This window comes from Aquila chrysaetos, chromosome 16, assembly GCF_900496995.4.
Source record: "Aquila chrysaetos chrysaetos chromosome 16, bAquChr1.4, whole genome shotgun sequence".
NCBI classification, from domain to species: Eukaryota; Metazoa; Chordata; class Aves; order Accipitriformes; family Accipitridae; genus Aquila; species Aquila chrysaetos.
In genome coordinates this window covers 23,678,616-23,705,451 of record NC_044019.1, presented here as the reverse complement: position 1 = coordinate 23,705,451, position 26,836 = coordinate 23,678,616, and the positions used below count along the sequence as shown (strand labels likewise).

At 42.3% G+C, this 26,836-nt stretch overlaps 1 protein-coding gene across 1 annotated transcript in view; it reads left to right on the top strand.

The window, feature by feature from the left end:
- BBOX1 (gamma-butyrobetaine hydroxylase 1) overlaps positions 1–24,861 on the top strand; it is a 38,773-nt gene extending 13,912 nt beyond the window's left edge. The window contains exons 4-8 of the mRNA XM_030039366.1: positions 9,532–9,730; positions 17,645–17,750; positions 20,138–20,334; positions 21,046–21,212; positions 22,845–24,861. Of these exons, the coding sequence (XP_029895226.1) occupies positions 9,532–9,730; positions 17,645–17,750; positions 20,138–20,334; positions 21,046–21,212; positions 22,845–23,005 (830 nt within the window). The 3' untranslated portion in view covers positions 23,006–24,861. The remainder of the gene's footprint in view (positions 1–9,531; positions 9,731–17,644; positions 17,751–20,137; positions 20,335–21,045; positions 21,213–22,844) is intronic.
- The last annotated feature ends 1,975 nt before the right edge of the window (positions 24,862–26,836 follow it).

Here is a 26,836-nt window from a genome sequence, read left to right as displayed (position 1 = left end):
GCTATATTTGGCCTTGTTCCCTGTGAGTCTGCTAATTTTACATGGAAATTACTTTCCTCATCTGTGTTTTGCAATGGTCCTGCTATATCCCTCACCCAAGGTCTGGAGCATACCCAATGTGAAAGGAATAGTTGGACAATTTCACTGCCAAACAAAAAAAAGAAGTCTGTGGAGCAAGGTGATATTTTCCAAAGCTGTGAGCATTGGCCAAACTTGACGAGTTTCACAGGAATGGCAAATGTACATTCCTAACGCGTGACCGACTTATTTGCCAAACTTGACACTCGAAAGAATGAAAGCACTAGAACTTCTCTGCTAAGCCAATGTAGCAATTTTGACTTGGCCAAACTACTCGTTTTTCACTGGTCTACGCTTTTGATCCATTTTTGCTGTTGCTCAAGCTTTCTCAAAATTATTTTCGGCAGATACTGCCATGGAAAACCTCAGCCCAAATGGTTAAGGTTTACCAACTTTACAAGCAAGTGAAACTCCTAGAGAGAGGTGTGAGGCAGCTCCGGTGGTAGAGAGCTCCTCCAGTTGGACTCTCTGATGAAAAATATTTCATGGACACGGACAACGGAAACCGCTGGCCTCAGGTTATTGAGCAAGCGTCTTCACAGAGCTCTGCCGGAAATTTTAATTGTACAACTGTTTCCTCTGACGTACTCCGTAGGTTTGATGCACGATGTTGAGCTGTGTGGGTAAGACGCAGGATCTTGCTGTGGAAAGGCGGTGGAGGAAAAATCCATAGTTGCCCACTGAGGAAGTCGAGGATGTCTCCAGCTGCAGCCTGAGAGATAAGCATTTGGTGCTCAGCCATGCGGAGAGCCATAACCTGCCGCCTTCTCTGTATACATCTTTCTTTGGCCATTAAAATGGCCTTGGTTTCAGATGAGGCAACCTTTTGGTAAGAGTTAAAAATCAGTTTCGGCCGGGAAAAAGTGTCACATAATTCACAGCTTTCATATTGAAAAGCTTTTTCAACCTGGCTCTTTTATTCTTCATACTAGTACATTGAGAATCTTTTATTGTTCTTGGCGCTGGTCTGCTTTCCGCCAAAATGGATGGGTTTTTTTTTTTCCTGCAACGATGTTCATCAAGTTCAACAATGTAGTTCTGGGAGCTGAGGGTGAAAGTCTAAGGCAAACAGAGTTTGTCACAAATCCTACACCTTCTAGCTGAAAGGCTGACAGTTTTGAATGGCTGGATGAAAGCGCCACGCAGAGAAGAAACCTTATTTACTTGCATTAAAAAGAAGGGCAATATTAAATCACAAAAAACTCAGTATAAATAATAACAGCATTCCTAGGGAGAAAGCAACAGAAGACAAACTACAGCGGGCAGCGCCGCATTGTTCTGGTGAAAACCTCCAAAATCGTACACATCATTATGGGGTGGGTTTGAAAAGACTGTGCTGATGGCAAACTCACTTGGGCGCACGCAAGACTGTACTGCAACCCCGTCGTGAATAGCTATGAAAAGTTTAAATAATTAGACAGTGGGTTGCCCTCAGGTGACCCCCGCGTGGTCCCAAGGAACGAATTTGAACTCGAGTAACCCTTTGGGCTAATTGGTTGACCTCAAGTAACCCCGTGGGCTAATTGGTTGACCTCAGGTGACCCCCAGCATGATTCCCCAGAGTGGGAGTTTGACCTGAAGTAACCCCGTGGGCTAATTGGTTGACCTCAAGTGACCCCAGCGTGGTCCCAAGGCATGAATTTGACCTCAAGTAACCCCATGGGCTAATTGGTTGACCTCAAGTGACCCCCATGGGCTAATTGGTTGACCTCAAGTGACCCAGTGTGGTCCCAAGGCATGAATTTGACCTCAAGTAACCTCGTGGTCTAATTGGTTGACATCAGGTGACCCCCAGCATGGTCCCCAGAGAGGGGGTTTGACCTCAAGTAACCCCAGTGTGGTCTCAAGGCACGAATTTGACCTCAAGTAACCCCACGGGCTAATTGGTTGACCTCAAGTAACCCCATGGGCTAATTGGTTGACCTCAAGTGACCCCAGCATGGTCCCAAGGCATGAATTTGACCTCAAGTAACCCCATGGGCTAATTGGTTGACCTCAAGTAACCCCAGCATGGTCCCAAGGCATGAATTTGACCTCAAGTAACCCCAGTGTGGTCTCAAGGCACGAATTTGACCTCAAGTAACCCCGTGGGCTAATTGGTTGACCTCAAGTAACCCCAGCGTGGTCTTCAGAGAGTGAGTTTGACCTCAAGTAACCCCGTGGGCTAATTGGTTGACCTCAAGTGACCCCAGTGTGGTCGCAAGGCACGAATTTGACCTGAAGTAACCCCATGGGCTAATTGGTTGACCTCGCGTGACCCCAGCATGGTCCCCAGAGAGAGAGTTTGACCTCAAGTAACCCCATGGGCTAATTGGTTGACCTCAAGTGACCCCAGCGTGGTCCCCAGAGAGGGAATTTGACCTCAAGTAACCCCGTGGGCTAATTGGTTGACCTCAAGTGACCCCATGGGCTAATTGGTTGACCTCGCGTGACCCCCAGCATGGTCCCCAGAGAGGGAATTTGACCTCAAGTAACCCCATTGGCTAATTGGTTGACCTCAAGTAACCCCAGTGTGGTCCTCAGAGAGCGAGTTTGACCTCAAGTAACCCCATGGGCTAATTGGTTGACCTCAAGTAACCCCAGCGTGGTCCTCAGAGAGAGAGTTTGACCTCAAGTAACCCCATGGGCTAATTGGTTGACCTCAAGTAACACCAGTGTGGTCTCAAGGCACGAATTTGACCTCAAGTAACCCCGTGGGCTAATTGGTTGACCTCAAGTAACCCCAGCGTGGTCCTCAGAGAGAGAGTTTGACCTCAAGTAACCCCATGGGCTAATTGGTTGACCTCAAGTGACCCCAGCATGGTCCCAAGGCATGAATTTGACCTCATGTAACCCCAGTGTGGTCTCAAGGCACGAATTTGACCTCAAGTAACCCCGTGGGCTAATTGGTTGACCTTAAGTAACCCCAGCGTGGTCCTCAGAGAGAGAGTTTGACCTCAAGTAACCCCATGGGCTAATTGGTTGACCTCAAGTAACCCCAGTGTGGTCAGCAAGGCACGAATTTGACCTCAAGTAACCCCATGGGCTAATTGGTTGACCTCAAGTGACCCAGCGTGGTCCCCAGAGAGTGAGTTTGACCTGAAGTAACCCCATGGGCTAATTGGTTGACCTCAAGTGACCCCAGTGTGGTCCTCAGAGAGAGAGTTTGACCTCAAGTAACCCCATGGGCTAATTGGTTGACCTCAAGTGACCCCATGGGCTAATTGGTTGACCTCAAGTGACCCCAGCATGGTCCCCAGAGAGTGAGTTTGACCTCAAGTAACCCCATGGGCTAATTGGTTGACCTCAAGTGACCCCAGCATGGTCCCAAGGCATGAATTAGACCTCAGGTGACCCCAGCGTGGTCTCAAGGCACGAATTTGACCTCAAGTAACCCCGTGGGCTAATTGGTTGACCTCAAGTGACCCCAGCGTGGTCCCCAGAGAGGGAGTTTGACCTCAAGTAACCCCATGGGCTAATTGGTTGACCTCAAGTAACCCCGTGGGCTAATTGGTTGACCTCAAGTGACCCCAGCGTGGTCCCCAGAGAGGGAGTTTGACCTGAAGTAACCCCATGGGCTAATTGGTTGACCTCAAGTGACCCCAGTGTGGTCCTCAGAGAGAGAGTTTGACCTCAAGTGACCCCATGGGCTAATTGGTTGACCTCAAGTGACCCCAGCGTGGTCCTCAGAGAGTGAATTTGACCTCAAGTAACCCCATGGGCTAATTGGTTGACCTCAAGTGACCCCATGGGCTAATTGCTGGACCTCAAGTGATCCCAGCGTGGTCCCAAGGCATGAATTAGACCTCAGGTGACCCCAGCGTGGTCTCAAGGCACGAATTTGACCTCAAGTAACCCCGTGGGCTAATTGGTTGACCTCAAGTAACCCCAGCGTGGTCTTCAGAGAGTGAGTTTGACCTGAAGTAACCCCATGGGCTAATTGGTTGACCTCAAGTAACCCCAGCGTGGTCTCAAGGCACGAATTTGACCTGAAGTAACCCCATGGGCTAATTGGTTGACCTCAAGTGACCCCAGCATGGTCCCCAGAGAGGGAGTTTGACCTGAAGTAACCCCATGGGCTAATTGGTTGACCTCAAGTAACCCCATGGGCTAATTGGTTGACCTCAAGTGACCCCAGCGTGGTCCCAAGGCATGAATTTGACCTCAAGTAACCCCAGTGTGGTCTCAAGGCATGAATTTGACCTCAAGTAACCCCATGGGCTAATTGGTTGACCTCAAGTGACCCCAGCGTGGTCCTCAGAGAGAGAGTTTGACCTCAAGTAACCCCATGGGCTAATTGGTTGACCTCAAGTGACCCCAGCATGGTCCCAAGGCATGAATTTGACCTCAAGTAACCCCAGTGTGGTCTCAAGGCACGAATTTGACCTCAAGTAACCCCGTGGGCTAATTGGTTGACCTCAAGTAACCCCATGGGCTAATTGGTTGACCTCAAGTGACCCCAGCATGGTCCCAAGGCATGAATTTGACCTCAAGTAACACCAGTGTGGTCTCAAGGCATGAATTTGACCTCAAGTAACCCTGTGGGCTAATTGGTTGACCTCAAGTAACCCCAGCGTGGTCTTCAGAGAGTGAGTTTGACCTCAAGTAACCCCATTGGCTAATTGGTTGACCTCAAGTAACCCCAGTGTGGTCCTCAGAGAGCGAGTTTGACCTCAAGTAACCCCATGGGCTAATTGGTTGACCTCAAGTAACCCCAGCGTGGTCCTCAGAGAGAGAGTTTGACCTCAAGTAACCCCATGGGCTAATTGGTTGACCTCAAGTAACCCCATGGGCTAATTGGTTGACCTCAAGTGACCCCAGCATGGTCCCAAGGCATGAATTTGACCTCAAGTATCCCCAGTGTGGTCTCAAGGCACGAATTTGACCTCAAGTAACCCCATGGGCTAATTGGTTGACCTCAAGTAACCCCAGCGTGGTCTTCAGAGAGTGAGTTTGACCTCAAGTAACCCCATGGGCTAATTGGTTGACCTCAAGTGACCCTATGGGCTAATTGGTTGACCTCAAGTAACCCCAGTGTGGTCGCAAGGCACGAATTTGACCTCAAGTAACCCCGTGGGCTAATTGGTTGACCTCAAGTGACCCCAGCATGGTCCCCAGAGAGGGAATTTGACCTCAAGTAACCCCATGGGCTAATTGGTTGACCTCAAGTAACCCCATGGGCTAATTGGTTGACCTCAAGTGACCCCAGCGTGGTCCTCAGAGAGAGAGTTTGACCTCAAGTAACCCCATGGGCTAATTGGTTGACCTCAAGTGACCCCAGCATGGTCCCAAGGCATGAATTTGACCTCAAGTAACCCCAGTGTGGTCTCAAGGCATGAATTTGACCTCAAGTAACCCCATGGGCTAATTGGTTGACCTCAAGTAACCCCGTGGGCTAATTGGTTGTCCCCAGGTGACCCCAGCGTGGTCCCCAGAGCTTGACCCTGAGCTTGTTTACCAGTAATGACTTATTCTTTTCTTTTACGTGTCACCTCAAGGAACCCCTGTCTCAATTTGCTCTGTCGCGTCTTCGGGAAGCAGCGTGGCTGCGCGGGGGCTCCAGCGTAGCGCCGGTGTCACCCCCGGGTGCCTGCCGGTTTGGTTTCCCGGCTCCCCCATCACTGTTTGAGAAGAGCCCCCCCTCCGCGAGGCGTCCCCGGCGCAGCGGCGGGGGGATGCCCGCGTCCCGCTCGCGCCAGCGCCCCGTCTGCGCAGGAGCTCTGCTCTCCCGCCCCCCCCCGCAGCACCTCGCGCGCGCGGTTTTCTTTGGGGAGTACGAGGGTGCCGGTGCTGCGTTTGGAGCAGAAGGATAAAAGCTCTCAAGCTCTGTCTTGTCTGTCTGGTACAACTGAATCTCTGCGGCCCTCTGTCCGTACGTACCTTTACGTATAGCGGTTGCAGATTTGGTGATGCGTTGAAAAGACATCGGCGCAGTTTGAAACTTCAAAACAAGGCTCTACTAGACTGACATTCATTGGCAGTACGCGTGGCCAAGGATTAGTTCTTAATCACCATCAACACACAGGCAAACAATTAGTCCTTAACAAGCTTGTCCTAAATTAGCCGTGAGTATAAAACAGCAGAGAGCCAGCACCCAGGGTTTAGTAGTTGTGTCCTGGAGTTGGTGCTGGGGTTTGTATTGCTTTTGAGGTGAGGGGGAAGGAGTATTTTTTGGTGAAGGAAGCCAGACCTGAAGTATGATACCTTCTTTTTTCCATTTTTTTTTTCTCATTATTTATTGGTGGTTTATTCTTCTCCTTCCACCCCTTGAGAGAATGGGGGACAGCACACCTCCTCTTGACCGAGTTGGTTTCTTTTTGCAAGCAGGACTTCCTTTGTGGGTTTTTTTCTAGCATGTTTCCTCTTGTCCTGTGGGGTTACTTTACCTTCAATTACTATCTTCTCTACCTACTGTACGTGTGGGGTTTTTTCCCCTCTTTCATACTTTACTTCTACTTGTTTCCGATATTTCGCATGTGCACTTGTCGTCTTCTTTGTGCTTACTTATTCTGTGTATGTTTTTTCTTAGCTATTTCATAAAATGCCATTTACTGATTTTGCTATTAGAATTTATACCATGCTACAAAATGCTTCCACCCAGTCACTAGTTATATTATTTTAGTGTGCCCACGTCTGTGTTTAAGGCAAACCTCATCTCTTGCTTAACTTGTTTCTACTCTTTGTATGCAACAAAGTCTTTAGTCTTAGGACTTGGCTCACCCTTGGGTGAGTGTGGGCACGTTCCCTTCCTATTTGCCATGAGCCATCCAAAGACCTGAAAATGAAGAGCAGTGAGAGACAAGTTCTAAATTCTTCATCTCGGTGTGTCTGTATCTTACCTGGAGAAAGGTGAATGTTGCCTGAAATTAGGAGAAATGAAGTAGAAGGCATGGGACTTCTGTCCTGAGATAGAAAGGAGGCAGGAAAGGAAAAGCTATTTTTAGGTCCATGTGAAGGGACTGCCTAGCTCTGTAAACATTTGGGCCATTCCTGTGGCTCGCACTGGAACTGAGAGTTTCTCCAACACAGGCTAGGACAAGCCACTCTTCATTAGACCTGCTGACAGGAATTCCTTCTTACCTTTGTGTTCAAGACCTTATGAGAGAGAAAAAAATCCCAGTCTTGCTATCTCTACTTGAGTCAAGGTCTCAAAATCTAGGGTTGTCTCGTGGAGGAGGAAGGGAAGAGGACACAAAATAAACCAAGAAGAAGAAAAATAAAAGCAAGAACTAATAAATAACCGGACAGCCCAGAAACTGATTACAGGCAGCCCGAATCCAGGTGCACTCACGCCTTAATGCCCAGACACAAGGGTTTTAGCAAAGCAGAGCAAAAGTACTTGCTGGGAAGACGGGGCTGGCTAGCCTCAGCCGAGTTCCTCTCCATCTGCCTGGTGGGACCCGTCCTCTTCACATCTAGTGCAGGAGGATGCTGGTTTCGGTTGCCAGCGCACACCCAAGAGACCTGCAGTGACACGCCAGGAGTGACAGGCAGCGTGTCCTTCTCGAGAGCAGAGGGGACAACCAAGGGCTTTGCTCTAAGACCTTGGCTACGGTAGTTGAAGCCGTGGCTGAATCATCCATCGCCTTGCTTTCAATGGTGACCAGATGCCAGGATCAACGCCGGGGGAGTTGTGTGTTCTCCTCTGGGGAAGCCTCATCAGGTGAGGGACGTATCCTGGCACTTAAAGTAGGCAGAGTAGGCTGTGCCTTCCCACGGCGTGCCTGGGGGCTTAGTGTCCACCTAACCCGGGTAGATACATAACAAGCCTTTCCTTTTCCAGGTGCAACCTCCTCAAAATTTTAAGCGTGTACGGTTTTGTTGAGTGCAGGATACTGTAGGCATAACTTTTAGAACTTACTCACGTTGGAAGATGAGATTTGGATTGTGTAGCCTGTCATAAAATGAAAAATCTGCCTAGATTTCATGATCATATTTAATTATTACTTTATTTTGTCACTGTATGTTTATGCTTGTCTCTTCTGTAGATCTTTACCAATGGATATAAGGCCATGTTGTCTGACACCAGAGTACATTCTTCCTCAGAAAAGAATACAGTTAAGAGAAAATATTTGGAGTGTTTTCGAGTTATGACCCAGCATTTTAGTTTTATTTCCCCTCTCTGCATTAGGTGATTTATCTATTTGGGAACTCTCCAGCTGAACCGGAATGTGACTGCTTTAGGATAGGTTATGAAATTTTAAAAAAGCAGTATTAAATCAAAGCCAATAACCATTACAGGACTGTGATACTAGAAAATAGTAATAAGAATTGGTCATGCATTAAAAATCCACGTCTGTAGACACAAGTGTAGATATACTGTTAGAGAAAGGTACAGATTTAGCAGTATTTGGGTAGCTGTAAATACATAAAAGGATCAGGCTAAGCAGCATTTAATTTTAAAGCTGCATAGATTTTCACTGCTTTTGTAGCTTTGGATGATGTGCTGTGCAGCTGCTGCTGGTTTGAGGGGACAAAAAGAAAGAAGGGAGTAGCAAGAGGTCTGAAGGAAAACCAGGCTCAAAATCCCTTTCCATTCTGCCTGCAAGTCTATACCTGCCTCTAAGAAATGCCTCTAAGAATGCAGGTTTCCACTTTTGGTATCACAAGGTCTATTCAGCAAGCAAAGGCCTGACCATGGCGTAGCAGTTCTAATATTCTTCTATTGTCATATGTTCTTAGAATCAATTTAGTTTGAGTGATGAGCAAGAAGTTACGTCATGCCCAATCTTTCCATCATTTTCTTTACCTTCTGGCAGTGCTTGGATTTGTTAACATCTTGGGCTCTCCTTTGCATCTTCCTGAAATAAGATAAATGCTGGCACATAAAAAAAAAAAAAAAAAAAAAATCCCTGCAGAGGAAAAGAGAAGGAATGACACCATCCTGCAGAATTTAACAAAACTGGGTATGATTTCATGAAGACAAATCTACAAAAGAAAATTGATTGGTCACTGATGCAGTTGATATAATTACTCTAACAGCTTCTAAGCTGTTATATTGATGTGTGTCTTCTCCTGTTCCTTCATCAGGAATATCATCTTTTCATTATTGTATATCCATACAGCAAACTCTCCAAGAGAGATCTCGGGGTGCTCCATGGTATTTTACCCTAGACAAGAAACTTTCAAAGCAGTCTTAGTTTCAAGTTTTCACTCTCATGGGTCACCAGTACAGAGGGAAAAAATGAATATGCACATTTCTAATGTGCTGTTAACAAAAAAATATCCCTTTCAAATGGTCTTTCATTCAACTTCTGAGTTAAAATTTCTTTACTGCAACGTTTTGCTGAATTTCATCATAAAGATTGCTTGTTACCCATGCAAACTCAGGGACCCAGTTTCAGGTGGTTGACTGCAGGATTGAGGGTGTATTCCCAAATGCATAGAAATCCTATTAACTTCATACTTCAACTATGTCCTGAGCTTTGATGCTAAAACAGCTCAGCACTTATTTCCTTATTTCTTCCCTTTCAGAACGCCAGTACTGGGGCTCAGACCTGCAACTTCCCAAAATACCTTTTGAAGAAATCATGTACGATGATGAAAGTGCGTACAAGTGGCTGTGCACCCTAAAGAAAGTAGGAATTGTGCTGCTAACAGGAGCTGCTACTAGGCAGGGAGAGTTGGTTAAACTTGGCCACAGGATTGGGTTCCTGCGTCTCACTTTTTATGGGTGAGTTTGGTTTTTAATATCCTTGCTTTGCCAGCTATGTCATCACCTCTAATGTATTTCACTTCAGCTTGCTGGACCTCTTTTGTGGATTAACTTATTAAAACAAGGGGAAATTTTTTCTTCTCTGCATGTTAGAAAATGTGGCGTCAATATTCTGTAAGAGAGGATTGTTTTGCTATCACAGGCAAGGTATGTAAAGAGCATCAGCTATAACATCTGCTAAGAGAAGGAAAAATGCCTGAAAACAGATGATGTCAAATAAAAGGTAACCACAAGATAGCTGTACTTATCTACACCACAGAACAAAATCAAAAATCCCTAATCCAGTCCCCTTATGAATAGAGGAAGTTATCTGTACTGAAACTCTTTCTTAGCCTGATTTCGAGCCATGGAAATGGGTAAGACTTAGATGACATTATTATGTCTCACATCACCGAGAAGATGGGCACAGTACCCATTTCTCTGCTTTCAACTGAGTCTGCTCTGAAAAGCTGCAACCAGTCCCAGAAAGCATTTTTTTTTAAGACTGCTTTTTTGCAAAAGTAAGAGCTTAGCCGGCAGTGTTGCAGGATCAACATCATCCTGTTGATGCCAAGAGGTGGTAAACTGAACCTCTACCTCCTCAAGCCCCTACTAGGCGAGTAAACGAATGATGATGGTAGCTCATGTCTTTCTGAGCTGAGTCGGTGACCTCCATCTAGCTAAGGAAAGGAGTAGCGTTATCAGCTAACATATTGCCCTGTCCCTCACCCCCAGCTGTTGGTATAATTTTTTACAATGCATATAAAAACCCCTATTATTTGGATTTGTGCTTACTCTTTAAAAAAAAACAAAAAGAGGCAAAAATAGATAGTAACATTTAAATATAATTGTGATTTCTTGGTGCCTGAATAGCCACCAAAACCAGAATGTTCAGAGTTTCCCATCTGAAAAGGTCCCGTCTCCCCCATAATAGAATAAAAGATAATAAAAATTATGGCAAAAGTTCTTCTTCACTTAGATTTACCTCTAGTTCAGAACCATGTGGGTAATAACCAGTGTCTCCTCCTTTGTCTAAAAAAAAAAAAACCTAAAATAAATAGAATTGGGAAAAAAAATTCAACCTTGGCCAGAAAGATCACATTCCCTCAAGACTGCAGGTCAGAAAGAAAGATTTTCTGCCCCTTAACACTCCTATGTGAAGGAATATCCAATGCAGGTGAGGTTGGTAAAAGCAGCACTGTGAGACCAGGAAAAATGTGTTAACTCAGAATGTTAATTGTGAGGCGAAGGGGAGGAAGGTGAACAAAAGGTCCCTTCTTCAATCTGTGATGCTCATTAAGACTTACTGTTACATCTTCATTTTGCAAGTATTGTTCCATCATCAGCTATAGAAAAAGATGTCGCCGATGCTGCTGGCTTTTAGATTTAGTGAACAATTTCTAAGAGGCAGAGAAACAGCTGTTGTGATACACTAGCAACTTCTAGCAGCATACAAGTTGCTTCTGACCCAATGTCCATCCTTCATTTTTGTTTCATTTATGTTGGAAGTCAGCCTGTTTGTGCAGAATTTTTCCCCACGCTTCAAACTGGAAAAGCTGGCTCAAGGAATCTTCTAGAAATTGGCAGAAACTGAAGTGAACTTATAGCATGTAGAACAGCCTGTGAGAATGGCATTTTAAAATCTTTTTTTTTTTTTAATTGTCTTCCAAAAAGAGGGGATATAGAGAATAACTACTTTAAAATACCATTAATATTATGAAGCTTTTCTGTCAGTTCCAGCTGCCATGATAAATATGTGTAAAGCTTTAAAGGGAGTAACATATGAATGTACTAGGGTAGTTAAGATAATGTACTTTCATTAAGGTGTGGTTTCCTCTTTCTGCTTACTGTGCCAGAAGGAAAAGTGGTTTTCAAAGTTCACTGGGATTCAGTCAGGTTAATCCTACTGAAATAAAGGGGAGCAGAACCCCCTGCTTGACTTGGAAACCTCATCCAGTTCTAAGAAACAATTTCTACTGCTAAAACCATTCTTAATCTCAAGCACTTCTATGGTCTCAATTTAAAATTTGCATCATTATGAAAATACTACTGCTTTCCATTTCTGTTTTGATGCGATCCTAATAACAGATGACAAGGAGATTCTTAGGGGTATCCAATCCTGATCATATCTGAGGGTGTTTCACAGCTTTCCTTGGTATCTGAAGGATAAAACATTCGTTCTGTTTGTATCCAGACAGCTGCACAAGTGTTTTGAGTTAGGAACGAATATAACAAGCCTCAGGTAACAACAAAAAATGTTGGTTCTTTGTTAAAGCATACCACTAAAAGAAAATATATAATATCTCCAAAATACCTCAGGGGAGAGGAAAAAAAAAAACAAAACACCAAGAAAACTAAACAACAACAACAAAAAAAACCCGACCCATACAACCCCTTCAACATATACCATGGATTAGTGCTTGGGTTACAACAGAACCTTTAGTTGCTTTCCTAAGTTTCAGGGATGAGGAACAGGATCTAGAAGAAGTTTGCAGATCCTAAAACTGGAAATGATCTTTAAATCTTCTAGTCTAATGTTCTTGACATGGCAGCCCACTGTTTCACCTCTTGTCCATCTGCTGAGCCCTGTAACACGTTTTTCACTAAGGCATTCAGAAGTTTTTGATATTTAACTCAGCAGCATTGTAAGATAAAAATCTACCATTCTGTCTGGTGCTCTGTCAGCTCTTAATCATCCTTGCTGTTTAAAATAACTGCCAACTGTTTGTAACATCCAGCTTGTGATAACTCCGCTATGTTTGAGAGACTGAACAGTCCCTTACTGTGTAAATGTGCATTAACTGTTAGGATATACTTTCCTTGTCTAAGTTCAGCTAATGAGAGATTCAGACTGCCCTAGGGAGACTTGCCAGTTTATCAGTTGTCATCAGAATGTTGGGGTTTTTTCCAATTGAAAAAAGTTAGTCTTGCCCCTCACTGACTCTTCCCTAATACGATTATAAACAGTAATGATTATTAAATGCTTCACCTTGTTTAAAGTCAGCTTGAATTATTGTTTACTCTCTTTAAGGATGGTTTCAATAAAAGTAATTTGTCTGGATGAGTTCTGAGTCTTTGAGAGATATATATATATTTACATTTAAATATAAATATATATATAATATATATATTTACATTTAAAAGTGTTTTAATACATCCTACAAAGAACCTCCTGCCCATTAATGTTCCACACAAGATCAAGGTTGAAACGTGACCTTGGTCCACACCATTTGAGCAAGTAACGGTTAGAGCTCCTTTCACTGTTTAAATCAGATTTACTATTGGTGTTGATTAAACCTTATTTTTATGTTTCCTTAAGTATCAGCGTTCACAATAAAGGAATGATAAAAGGCTGTAAATCTCCTAGCTTTTCCAAAACCTATTTGTTAATTCATGCATTTATTAGGCTGCAGAAAGAGGGTTTCTATGTTACGGAAATTTTCTAATTGACTACAAATTCTGCATTTAAAAGAAAACATACTTGGTTAGAATATTCAGTTTAGTTGAATTTTGGTTTTTTTCTTTTTTGCTTTTTAAACAGAGCTGTTGTATTTGAAAGTCTTGAAGTCTGGTTGACATCTTCGCAATTGAGCCACCATGGTTAGATTTAAGTCATTTGACAGTTGCTCATTATGTTTCTGTGTGTGATTGGGTAGATCTGCAATATTACATTAAAATCTGAAGAGCATAAGGTCAAAGGGAGCCTGACATCCAAAGACCAGTTTTGCAGACTAGTCTGCGTTTCAAGTAACAAAAACCAGCTCTGCCACAGGGTGAAGTCAACAAGCTCCGTACAGACCAATGTCCAGCTCTGGAAAAAAGAGTGTATGCTCCAGTGCTAAAGGAAAGGCACAGTTACAAAAGGGGTACGATGTGTATGATACTATGTGCATATGAGCAGAGCCAAGACTTTTGGGGGAAGAACCAAAACTGTTGAAAACACTTTTATTTTTTTTCAGAATATGTTGCCAGCTTGCAAGGAGAGAAAGTAACTGTACACACAAAGGCAGCTTGCTCTGGAGTTCAGAGCCAGACTCAGTGAGCTGATTTGGGGCATATTGCTTATGTCTTGGCTTTCATTTTTCCAGTTCAGAGATCAGATCCTGTTTAGCTGTCTCCAGGATGCACTGTAAGGATGCCTTTGTTAAGGCCATACAGTAAAAGCAAACGTAACACTCACACTAATACAAATGTAAGCTGCCAGAACCGTACAGCACAATTATCCTGCCGAGGAGGCGTACAAGGTGAGTTTGTTACCCAGACAGATGAACCTTGACCCAAAGTTTACTTGAGTCGTTAGAAGGATACTGCCTGCCCTGCCATGGAGTTTTTCTGGCATTGGATGAAGTCTATGGGAAACATTTTACAAAAGCAATTATCATCTGTGTGTGCGTGTGGTTTGCAGGCAAAACTGACACACTGCTTCTGAGCATTGACTTCTCAATGCATTGTCAGGAGTTGTCGGTTTATCTTTTATCTCTGTTTAAGAGGAGTTTCTTTAATTGCAAAGGCTGTATATAGAAAGTTGGGTTGCAAAATATTATACCTTTTCAAAAGAGTTGGTCTCCGTTTTGCTGCACAGCTATCATCCAAGTCTCCTTCCTCCCTGGGCGCGTGCACACATGTTACAGCCCGACATCTTCAGCAACGTTTAGCTGCTCTCATCACCATACTGGTGATGATGATGCTTTGAATTTGAACTGCCCTGAATTTTTTTTTTTAATGACTCCTTAGACCATGTTTGTTCATTAAGAACTCTGCTGGGAGGAGGGGCGAGTGGGAAGAGAGAGCAAGGAAATCCTAAAATACTACAAAATACAAGCAGGATCACACATAAACTTTGTATTGTTACGTGTAGTGGTTTAAGAAATTATCCATAAAGTATTTTAAAAAGTTAAGTCACAAAACTAGTTTTAAAAGTTTTCATACAGCTGTGTGTGAAGTCGTGGCATGCTAAACTTGTCAGAAAATAGGGAACTGTATTCAAACAGCTTAATAACCCAGTGTTTGCTAAATGCGTAAATGTGTAATTCATCACGCGAAGTCCTGAAAAAGACTTTAATGGGTTTGGCTTATTTTTGGATATTTGGGGGGCTGTTTTATAAGGAACAAGTTTGGGGGTTTGGGGGCTTTTTTTGTTTTTTACCATGTATAGCTGGAACCCAGCCTAAAAATATTCTAGAGAAGAAAAGACTTCTTTCCCTATAGTATCTTTTCTCCTAATTTTACCTGTTTTGTTTTCAGCTATAGTTATTGTAGTGCCTGGTCTTGTTGCTCTTACATATTTCTCGTAGTAGCAGAAACTCCAATGAGTTTTCAGTCTTAACAACAGACTTAGAACAGTATTTTACAGTCCATCTCTTCACCTTTAAAACAGAAGTTCATTTCTTACTGGCATCCAATTCTGAAGTGGCTTTTACAACTGTAATAAAATAATAACTTTGGGTAATTCCCTTGCTATTTCACTAGCAGCCAAATACAAGGCCTACCAAATATTATAAATAAAAGGATAAATTTGGAATTGGCAAGCTTGCCAAATAAAACATTACCTCAACAGGGCCATGAATTTTAAACTGAAGTGTAACAGCAATGAATATAACCCTGACACATGGAAAAACAAAAGCCTTTTTTCTTGTCTAGATGTCTGGTACATGCTGCTTAAAATGTCATTACTGTCAAAAGTGGACTGTATCAGTCCTATAACAACATCAAGGAGTTCAGCCCTTTTAAATTCACCTTTTTCTTTACGTTACAGAGGCACGGCTCCATTAGCAAGCCCTCCAGGCGTACCACGGTTCATTTCTCCACCTTCTCATGCCCTAGACCTCGTGCTCCTCCCCTGTTCTGAAGCCTTGGCCGGGGCTTGGGGGGGCAGGAGGGGCGTCCCTGGGGTCCCACCTGCACCTCCCGGAGGGCTTCAGCTGCAGGAGAAGGATACGGGTCCCAAATCTCTTATGAATGACACTTGGATGTTTAATAAAGGGCAAGACCAGGTGATTCAAGTGTGGCTTCAGTTCCTAGTGCAGGGGTTTGCCAGGCTAAGGATGTAAGAGGCAGGCTAGTTGCCTGCTCAAGGAGACTGAGCCCACATTGCCACTTAATGCAAAAAATTGCTACACCTGCCTGGTGCCAAATTTCCTCCGCTGTCAAACAGCCTGAGCAACTGATATTGAAATCTGTCCCTAATTACTAAACCATAAACCACTGAACTCTGCTTTGCTCTCCCTAAGGGCCAAGAGTCCTCTGCCGTTACCCACATTTTCTTCCTTTACTTCTGTGCCTTCTCTCCCCACGACGGAGTTGATACTTCAGCTCGGTTAAGACTTTGACAAAGTAAGGTTGATTTTTTTCACGTTCAGCGCCGGGCTCCCTATTAACATCTCTGACTTCAAGTCGGTAACTTGAGCGTTGACCGAAGCTCCTTGCGTGGAAGGAAAGCTCCCGGGGACCAGCTCCCCTTGCAAAGCGTACCGGCACGAAAGCCCTGACTGCTTCTGCAAAACTTTACAATGATTTTATACAGTACTACCATTCCAACAATTGTATATATTGCATATAAATGAGACAATTAAAATACATTAAATTGTTTTAGAACCATCAAGCAACACCGGAGCCTTTTAAGTGAAAGATACAGTGAACCTAGCTACCTTCAACACTAATGACAAGGACGATATAACAGGCTATTTTTTGGCTGTAAAATTGGGAACTACGGAAGTGTGGTTGAAATTATCATACTTGAGTACTGAAGTCATGTACCGATGAATATGTGCTGTTCCAAATAATAAAAATTATTTCTCCCAGGCAGTTAAACACATTTGCAAATATTCAAGGGGGTTTTCCCCCTAGCAATTTCAGAAATTTAGTTTTAGCATTTTGCATAGTTTCTATACTAAATACCACTCCTAGAACAAAAGTGTTTGTATACTCTCTGTAATCGTTTTGGTCTGCATGTTCTTTAGCCTATTTTCTTTTCAAACTATTATTAAGAAGTAATGCTAGACACACACCATCTGAAACATAATATATATGGTCTTCAATCATGTGAACTCTGTACAAATAAAACATGTGGTTCTTGGTCTTAAATTCTGCTGCATGGTGTGTCACTCGAAACAGATTTTGATTGTGCTGCAACGTGATATATTCATGCCTTTGTCATATAACTAAGATTTTTTTTTCCTGCAGTCATCAGTAAATTTTCTTACTGAATTTTGTCAGATTTCAAGGCAGAAACTATGTAACAAAATAAACGGGGGTAGTTCTCAGAAAGAGCATCAGAGAAAGGGAAGAAGTTACAAAGTCTTTCATCAAGACGTTTTCCTTTAGCGGCAAGTCTTCAAGTTACAGGAAAGATCCCCCTGCAAAGGATGCTCTGTATTTTCTAAGGTCATAAAGCTTTAAAAATAATTTGGGGGGGAAAGTAACGTAGCTTTTAACAATTTCATATTTCATTGATAATGTGCTCCACCTAGCAGGGGAAAATGGAAGTTTGATAAAAAGAAATGGGCCAACTTCCACTCTCTTTTTTCTGAAGCCTCAGAAATAAGATGATGATTTATCCTAGCAGATACCTCTTGGTTAGTGTCTTCAATGGATCTTTGCATTCAGCAAAGTACTGCCACTGGGAAGCCATCATTTTTCTAGGTACCGCGCTGGGGCCAGATGTCCCTTGGCACACTTCGCTTTCTAGCCTGAATCTAGGACTGCTGAAATAAGCTGCCTTTGCTGGGGTGGGGGGACACTGCTAAATCATTCTTTCCTTATTATTCTACAATATTTTCATGTTCAAAGATGGACTGACTCTTTTGTACTGTGATTTCAGAGTTTCAATGTGTACTGTCTGGCATGCTGGCTGGCTGTTTTAACGTGTTTTCTCTTTTCCCTTTCATTATAAAGACCAACTTGGCAAGTGCAAGACAAAGCAGATGCTAACAATGTGGCTTATACAACTGGGAAACTGTGTTTTCACACCGATTACCCTGTTCTGCAGCATCCACCTGGGGTAAGGCGAGTCTACTGACTTTTTCACAACACAAAAGGGGAAAGGGAAATGTTCCTATAGCGTGAAATACGGTTAGCATTCAGTGACTCTGAATTTTGTCTTAAAAGAGCAACGTAAAAATAACGATACGTTAATCTGCATGTAACAGTCTATATACACATGGGTATGCAATATATACGTTCTGATGTGTGTTCTGTATAACAAGCCCATTATGTGCCCTGTAATTTTTAAATGGAATTCACGCATATGAGAAAACATTAGAGTCCTGTATGTGCTTTTGGTACTGCTGTCATTACGTTCAAAAAGTTAGGTGTCTAAATGCTATAGTCAAGTTGACATTTTAGGACTCATCTGTTCACCTCAGGAGGGGAACGTATTAGAAGAAATACGATTAAGATGTTAGATTCTGTTTTCTGTGAATGGATTGAAGTTAGACACTTATTTGCCCTTTCATAATAGACGAAAAAAAGGGGCATTCTGAAAAGCTGGACAGCCACCACAGAAAATATGTTTTCATCTAGTCCTTGTCATATCAAAGTCTAATCCACAGAGTTCACCAGAGGACTGGAAAGTAGTAGAAACAGGTACAAAGGAACAACGATAACCCTGGAAAAGCTGGCATCTATAAAATTGCCCCTTCTAATGTTGTGGAGTACTTTGTATCAGTTATTTCTATAATTAGACAAAAAGCCAATGTGATTTATCCACAAGTAAGTACCAAATACTTCACACTAACATCACCTTTTATAATCATTTAGATACTGTTCGTTAATGTGGAATAAGAATGGAATAGGGCTTCATTAATAGCGAGCAGATGTGAATTAGCTCACTGTCTTGTCTGTGCCAGAGCTCACACTCTGCTATGAAACATTAGAAAAAGAGCATAACCTTTTTCATTCAAACGTGCTTGTAAGAAGTAAAAGTATTAAAGCACATTTTGAATTATTTTTGAACATTGTCCTCAATGTGCAGTTTTCTTTATTTATCTAGTTATTACACAATATTTGAATTCTTAAGATGTATTTATTACAAATATTTGAAGAAATGTTTTTAAATGGATGATGATTAGTTTCAGAACTGTCCCATAAAAATAGCTTTAGGATTTCCTGTGTTTTCATCTGGCAACTATTTTTCCAGGAGATATCCTGATTAAAAAAAAACCAAAAAAACCAAAAAAACTACTGATGATTAGATCTAGCAGATACATCAGCTCTCCAGAACGTAAAGCTATATTCTCATTTGAACTAAATTCTCCCTTTGAACTTTTCCAGAGTCATTTACCATGAAGTACATTACTGCAGCCCTAGTTAGCAGTGCCAAGCTGTGCTTGCCCTGCGCAAGGCTGGCTGTGACCACAAAAGAAAAAAGCTCGTGGCCTTGTGCTCCCTTCGGTGGGAGCCCCGAGTCCTCCCCACAGCTTGTTGGCCAAAAGGAGCATGGCAGGAGCGGGGGAAGCTGCTTCATCAAATGAATAAACTACCTTGCGTCCTTTCTAAACAAGTCCCCCTTCTGCACTCTTGGTTATTTCAGCTTTCCCTTTCATCGCCATCACCAAGGACCGCGGGTCCAGCTGGTGAGGACATTCTGGGACAAACCCTGTTCTCTGCTCCTTTTTCTCCTCCTGGGTTTTTTTTGTCTTTTTTTTTTTTTTTTTTTTTTTTTTCTCCTAGTGGTCTCAGAAATAATTCACCATCATGAACGCTGTTACCATTGGTGTGACAGATGTATTTTGTGTTGTTTGGCTGAGATGAACGCTTACACTGTGTGATGCCGGACTCCCTAATGCCACGGGGAGTTTTACCGCCTGTGTCAGTAGCTCAGATTTACACTAGGGCAACCGAGAGCCCAGTTTAGGCTTTCTGCTCCGTCTTATGCCTTGGCACTTTCACTGTGAGGTGAAATGAAACTGTCTTAATCCTACTTTATCATAGAGACACTGGGCCTGTTGCCTTCAATGACAGCCATCTTTTCCCCCCTCTGTGAGCAGATAATTTACAGCAGGTTTTGTTTCTGCAAGAGAAAGCTAATCCTCCTTGTTGAGATGAGACTGCAATGCATTTAAAATTGTATGGCTGCCACAAAGAGGGACTCAAAGGAAAGAGGCGAGACCAGAGCTTTGCAGTTGACTCGCAGGTTGCAAGCGTTAGAAGATATCCCAAATGGGATGGATTTATGAATTCACTACTTCAATTTTCTGCCTTTGTGATAGTGGTGGCAGAGGGCTGTGAAGCTGCAGTGATGGGAACTCAAGTCTTTCACTGAAAAAAACCCCAAACAACCCAAAACCAACCACAAAAACAGAACCACAGATATGAGGGAACTGATACTAATGAACTGTTAAATATGCAGGCTAATTCTTTTTGTAATGAGATGTTAATTCATTCCAGGTTCAGTTTCTCCATTGTATAAAGCAAACAGATTCAGGAGGTGAAAGTGAAGTTGTAGATGGATTTCACGTATCCAACAAGCTGAAGAAACAAAACCCTGAAGCGTATCAGATCCTGTCCTCTACTGCTGTAGACTATACAGATGTTGGGGTGGACTACTGTGATTTTGCTGTGCAATGTAAACAAAGAATTATAGAGTGAGTAATTTCAACAACATCGAAAAATAAAACCCCTGTTTTATGGTGGATTTCATGTTGGTAGGAGAAGGTCTGCTCCTGCCACCTTGTGGGGAAACACTGGTTTAACTTGGTCTATAGTTATTTGGGGGTTTGGGGGATTTGGTGTTTGGGTTGGGTTTGGTTTTTTGGTTTGGGGTTTGGGTTTTTTTTTTTTTTTTGCCAGTGTATGACTTGTTCTGTGCTTTGTACCGCCACAGCATAGTTCTCCTTGTTTTGCCACACTAGCAAGAAGTGGTGGTAATTAGAGCAACTCCTAGGTAGAGACACGGGTTAACGGCAGCTGGGTCTGTTACTAAATTCCAGCCGATGTACATCTGTATCGTGCCAAAGAGAGGTCATAATTTGAAGCATTTAGATTAAGAACTATATACTATAAAAAGATCAAATGCGAATGTTAATAATCTCTTCTGCATTTAAAAAGTTTATGATTCTACAATTAAAGAGTATAGTACATAGATTTTTGAGCAAATTAAGTGTCTACAGTTTCTCCTGATTATTCCCTTTTCCTAGTTAGGATTAATTATCAAAATACAACCCAATAACAATTTGAACTTCAGTACAGAAACATACTGAAATTCCAGCGGCAGAGCTCAGTTGTTGTTTAACCATCTTAAAATGTTTCTGTAACAGCATAATACATTCTTTTTCCTTTCCTTCTCTGTTTCATAGCGTGGATTCCAGAGGCCAAGCAGTTCGCATCAATTATAATAATGCAACAAGAGACACAGTGTTTGACATACCAGCTGAAAAAGTGAGGCCGTTTTATGCAGCTCTAAAGGAATTTGATGATTTATTAAACAGCACAGAATACAAGTTTACTTACAAGCTGAAACCAGGTCAGTAAGTTGCTTCTCCTCGCAATGATTTTTTACATGTTTTTCCTAACAGTCAAAACCACTTGAGCGTTGTTAGCATTGGTTCCGAGAGGAAGTTTCAGTCCTTCTATCACCTATTTTATTTCATACTGCATCATTACATTCATCTCATAGATTTCTTTTGCCATTTCTATGCTACAAAAGGGAAAAAAAAAAAAGGTGGGGCAAATAGAGTCTATCTATTGATTAGTCCAATGTATCTTTATGCTACATCAAAACCCCATACCATATAGGAAATTGTAACTTGTCATATCAATAGCACCACAGATGGGAAATTTCGTGTGTAAGACTGCTGTGCCATCCCAATTCACTGGCTGGTCATTAAATGATGCACAATCACATACTTTTTCCTCTGCTTCATTTGATGCAGAGTACGGATGTTAAGCCAAATGATCCATCTCTCTCTTTATGACACTTCAATTTGTTAGTGGGACACCTTCCCAATGGCTGCAGGAGTTGCAAAACATCTAGAAGATGATACAGATGCATAATGTGCATAACGGTGCAGGAAGCTGAACAGCTCCGTGGGGAATTCGGTTATTGTCTTTGCTTAGACACCGAATGCCAGCGTAATGCTGGATGGATTACCGAGGGTCACTGCTGCTCTGCTGCTTTTTCTGGGTGGCCTGTGCAAGACATCTGGAAGCAGACTTGCAGAAGTGCTCTAAACTTCAGCTAGAGTTGTACAGGGCTGTGTTTTGAGCATAAAGCATGCTGCAAAACTGCCCTTTACTCTTTAAAAGTCAGTCTGTGCATATATTTAACTAGTTTGGCCTTAATCTCTGTTCTTTCCAGCTCCCATCTCCCCAGCTATAAAATAAAGATAAGAATAGTCCCTCATTCTCTCAAGAGATTTTACAAAAGTAAATTCATTAGTGTATCTGACTGCCTCAGGTCTATGAGGAAATGAATCTCTCTCTGTTGGGAACATGCAATAAAATAATTTATAAGATCACATAATAAATGGTAAAACAAAGTACCTCACATTACATTAGCACCATCCATCCCATCAATTAATGCACCAAAGTGGTGGTAGTGGGGAGGGGGAGAAGGAAAGAAAGATTATAAGGTTATTTAGTTAGAGATTTATCGTAACAGTGGCACACAAGGGAGAAAAATTAAAATGGCATGCTATCTTTAATTATGTGATTTCCTAACTTTCAATGGCTTGACTTTGTTCTCATGAAATTCTTTTAACAGGGATAGTAATGCAGGATGAGTACAGTACAAATAGTACCAGACCGATCAAATAAAATTCATCCTAGTGGCTTTCACCCTTTTTATCCTTCCTGTGGATTTGCTGTAGTCGCCTTTCCCCTCAAGGCCCGCTTTTCTCAGCGTGAACTCCCCTGCCACTCTGCTTTTTAACTCCTGGTTGTACAAGAAAAGAAGCAGAGGCCAAAAGGGACCTGCCCTCTCTGGTTGAGAACGACCAGCTAAATTAAAATTACTGTGTCGTTGCTGTGTCTCTCCAGCTGAGCTACTTGAAATTCTTGCTCCCTAACTGTTGATATAAATCTACTTCCATGTTATCTGTTTGAAGGAATCGGCTATAACACACCAAATATTGAACTTTGTGCAATCTCTTTACAGGAGACATAGTGACGTTTGATAACTGGCGCGTGCTTCATGGTCGCCAGAGCTACCAGTCGGGATCAGAAGTGACTCGTCACCTGGAAGGTGCCTATGCAGACTGGGATGTGGTCATGTCAAGGCTCCGGCTCCTCAGGAAGAGGGTCCTGGATAAGGACTGAGCTTTCTTCTAACTAGAAGGAGCAAAATCTAGATCGTCTAACCTCAAAAAAAAAAAAAAAAAAAGTCCCATTTTCTTGTCAGAAACTAACATCACAAATATATTTTTGCTTTCCATAAGCTAAGAAACCTGTTGTTCTTAACACTTTAAGATTTATCTGTGCCCTGGTCCTTGAATCTATAAAATGCATTGCTACCTCTGTCAGTTTATTTGCTTTTTAAAATCAGTGTGCAAAATGGCTTGAAAGATTATCACTTTACTGGGCTGACTGGGTATCACAATGCCTTCCTTTGCCTCCACAAATGTACATGCCCTCCCTAGAAAGCTTGGAAGGCAGCATCAAAACAGAGCTTAAAGTATTACTTACTAAAGGTTTGTTATGAATAGCGCCTTCCTCTATGTTCAAGAGAGGCATTCTTAGTTGCATAATCATAACTAAAATTCATTATCAAAATAAACAACCGCTGCTGTGGAGTTATTTTTTATACACACACCTTTCTAGGTAGACCTCCACTTTAATACGAAATGTCATTCAATAGATGCTGTATTCTGTATATCCCGCCGTACATGTGATGACTATCACAGGCACAAATAATTTTCCTACATTTCTAAGTCCGTAAGCTCAGAAATGCTAGAGCTACCAGAGAACGCATCGTATTAATTTTCCTCTGCATTCAGAATAGAAATAAATCTCAGTGTAGAGGTCGCAGATAGGGTCAGAAATCCCATCCGATGCTGTGCGCAGGCATAATTAATTTCTGAAGGGCAGACAGACTTTTGAGTAAAGTCAGGAGGAGGAATGCTGATGCTGCTTGGCAGCTAGAAACCACAAAGCACAAGAGGGGGTTATTGACTCCGCACCTGACAGAGAGGCGGCAACTGAACTCGGGTCTATTTTTGTTACGCCAGATACAAGAGCACACCTCTGATAGACTTGGTCTGCAGGATGTTTTCCTCTAGGTTGCATTCTGAATAGAGATTACGCTATGTAAAAATTACTGCAGCCAAAGTAGTCGGTTTTTTCCCTATATTCGGATGCCAAATTGAAAGAGTTTTAAAATACTTGTTTTTATACCCAACAATACGTCCACTGAGTTTATTTTTCACTGTCCTTATAGCAGCAGAGTTAACAGGACGCCCTCTCACCCGACAAAAAACTAGACCTCCACCCTCAGGTCTGCTCTGTTCAACTGTTTATTTTCAAACTATTCCTTGAAAGTCAAATAAATCCTAGTCTCTTCCTAGTAGGCTAAAACAATAGAACTGTAACTACAGAATTAAAGAACTGTAGAATTAAATTTGTTGACACAGAAAACCTTAACATCAGTGACACCCTAACATCAGCTTGCAAACACTTCCATAGCTTCTACTCATCATTGACAGTCAACAGGTATCTCAGCTGAATAATCAAATAAAAATAAATCAGGCTTTGGTCGTGACCTAGCATAGTGCAGTTCAAATCCATTCCTCTTTAGTAAATAGTGAAATGTTTTTATCAAAGCTAAGACATAGCGTAACAAAACTGGCTTTTAGTGGTCATTTGATTTCCCAGCACCTCCTTTAATAATTAATTTTGGAAACATGAGGAAAGTATTTTTTGCTTTTGCTATAAAAGGGAGAAAGGATGAGGAAACGTTAATACCTATATTCTGTAAGACACCAGCAGTACTGTGCTTTAACTGTGATATTTTCCATAGAACAATTGAGTGAAGATTGCAATTTATAACTTTAAAACAAGACATCTTGGGATTTATACCAATGGTTAATAGGGAAGAGGTATTTTCTGCTTTTATTCTGTACTTTTCTAAAAACTGGTTTATTCAAATATCTGTTTATTAAAAGCTATTATGGAACCGATTACTATTTGGGGGCTCGTATCTAATCTCGCACATAAAACATCTTGCACACAGATACGAAGTCATTATTGTCATTTACAAATATTTGTAAATATGATTAGACCTGGATCCATTCAGGTTTGTCCTGTATACTTAACATATAGTTAAAATACAACTAAACCCATAGCTTTGAACAGCTATGGGGAAAACAAAAACCAAATCAAACCAAACCAAAAATTTAATCGAGGTTCTCAACGGATCTAATTTTGCACTGCTGGGACTTTCTGGCAGTGAAGTATGCCCTATTAAAAACTCACACAAGAGATCCCTGAAGTTCATAACTTTATGCCTGAGATATGTTGTACTTTATATACTCGCACCTCCTTGAACTGTCCATATTTCCCCAAAATATGTAGTATCAATGTTAAATAACTAATAGTAATTTTTAAAAAGGCAGCTTTGCAGATCGCAGGCGTATGCCATATCCACAGGCAAGACGGGCGGGTGTAGGAGTGCTGTGGCTCCAGGTTCCCAACAGCACAATCACCCTGCTTGCATGCAATTTTCAGCGTATAAATCCTTCAGTATTCTATATAAACATAATTCAAGCTGCTGTATATTCAACAAAAAGTATTTCACGCAGAATGGAGTACAAATAACGATAAAAACTGTTTATCAGTGGAAATGCGACGTCCTGCACAAACAAAATCCAATCCCTGCAACACCTCCGTGAGCTATGGCACAATATCCAATTTAACTGGGAAAGGGTCAGGCTACCCACGCAAACCTGATGCACAGTCATCAAAAGTTATGTTTATGGCTGCAAACCCTCTGCTCAACTTCTAAGATCCGGCTACTATCTATATCACAAATTTTTATTCTAAACACCTTTGCATATTACTATAGTTGTTCTGGGAAAAGAGAGTATTTCTGTTACGTATCGGCAAAGTAGATCTGATGACTATGCTGGTACCTGGTCAGGCTAAATAACGGAGGAGGGCCAAGATGGATTTATTCCCCTTCATCTCCAAATCCACACCAAAGAATGACATTGCGAAGCTTTCAGCTAGGTCTAGCTTCTGATCTGCCTGCGCTACCGACATGCGCAGGTCACCCAGCGCGGGTACCCCAGCCTTCCCTGACTGCCCGGCCCAACTTTCTCTACCGTCTTACAGCAGCAAGAAAAATTAGCTGGTAGTAGGTGTTTGCAAGACAGCTCCGAAGAAGCTTTGGGCTGTATCCAGAGGGTGCTAACGGACGTGATTTCACTTAGCGGGTTGTAATCCAGAAGCTATAATGCCACATTACCTTTGTGCTGCCCATGATACATCAACTGTCCAGCCTGTGGCCAGCGGCTGGCTGCATCTCGTGGGCTCACCGCACAGGTGGAGAAACAGGAAAGACACGTGTCCGTTTTATTATTTGCAAATGCCTTTTCTCTTTTGTCCTCTCCTTTTTCTCCTCCCATTGCATTTTGTAACGACGGGCGCTGGATCCAATCCCATGGAATTGTTTTCATGTACAATTTTTTAAATATTTTTTATAGATCAGACTTCCAGCTAGTTTTTAAAGCTTGCTGAAAGCAAACGGCGTCTTGGCCGTATCGGTACAGTCGCATCTCTGGGGATCACTTCAGCACAGCTCCTCCGTAGCCGCTGCCGAGCTACCCGCAGCACATGCCAACTTTTTTTGGCTGGGTGGACCGTAAACTCATGTCCAGAGAGATTTCCAAATGCCTATTGTGGGAAGGAAGCTAGATTAGCTGCCCAGCTTTGCAAGTTGAAATAATTGCTTTATATATGTCCAGATATATCTAACATGTCACGTATGTATATGTATACACACAGAGGGTGATGTTACCCAGCGGCATAAGCAGACGCAGTCCTGTTTTGCGTTTGGTCGGTACAGCCTATGGTAAGGTCAAGAAGACTCGCTCCAAAGAGCTCTCTCTCGTTATCCAGCTCTTGCCTAACACACCGCCGGCAGCCGGGCTGGCC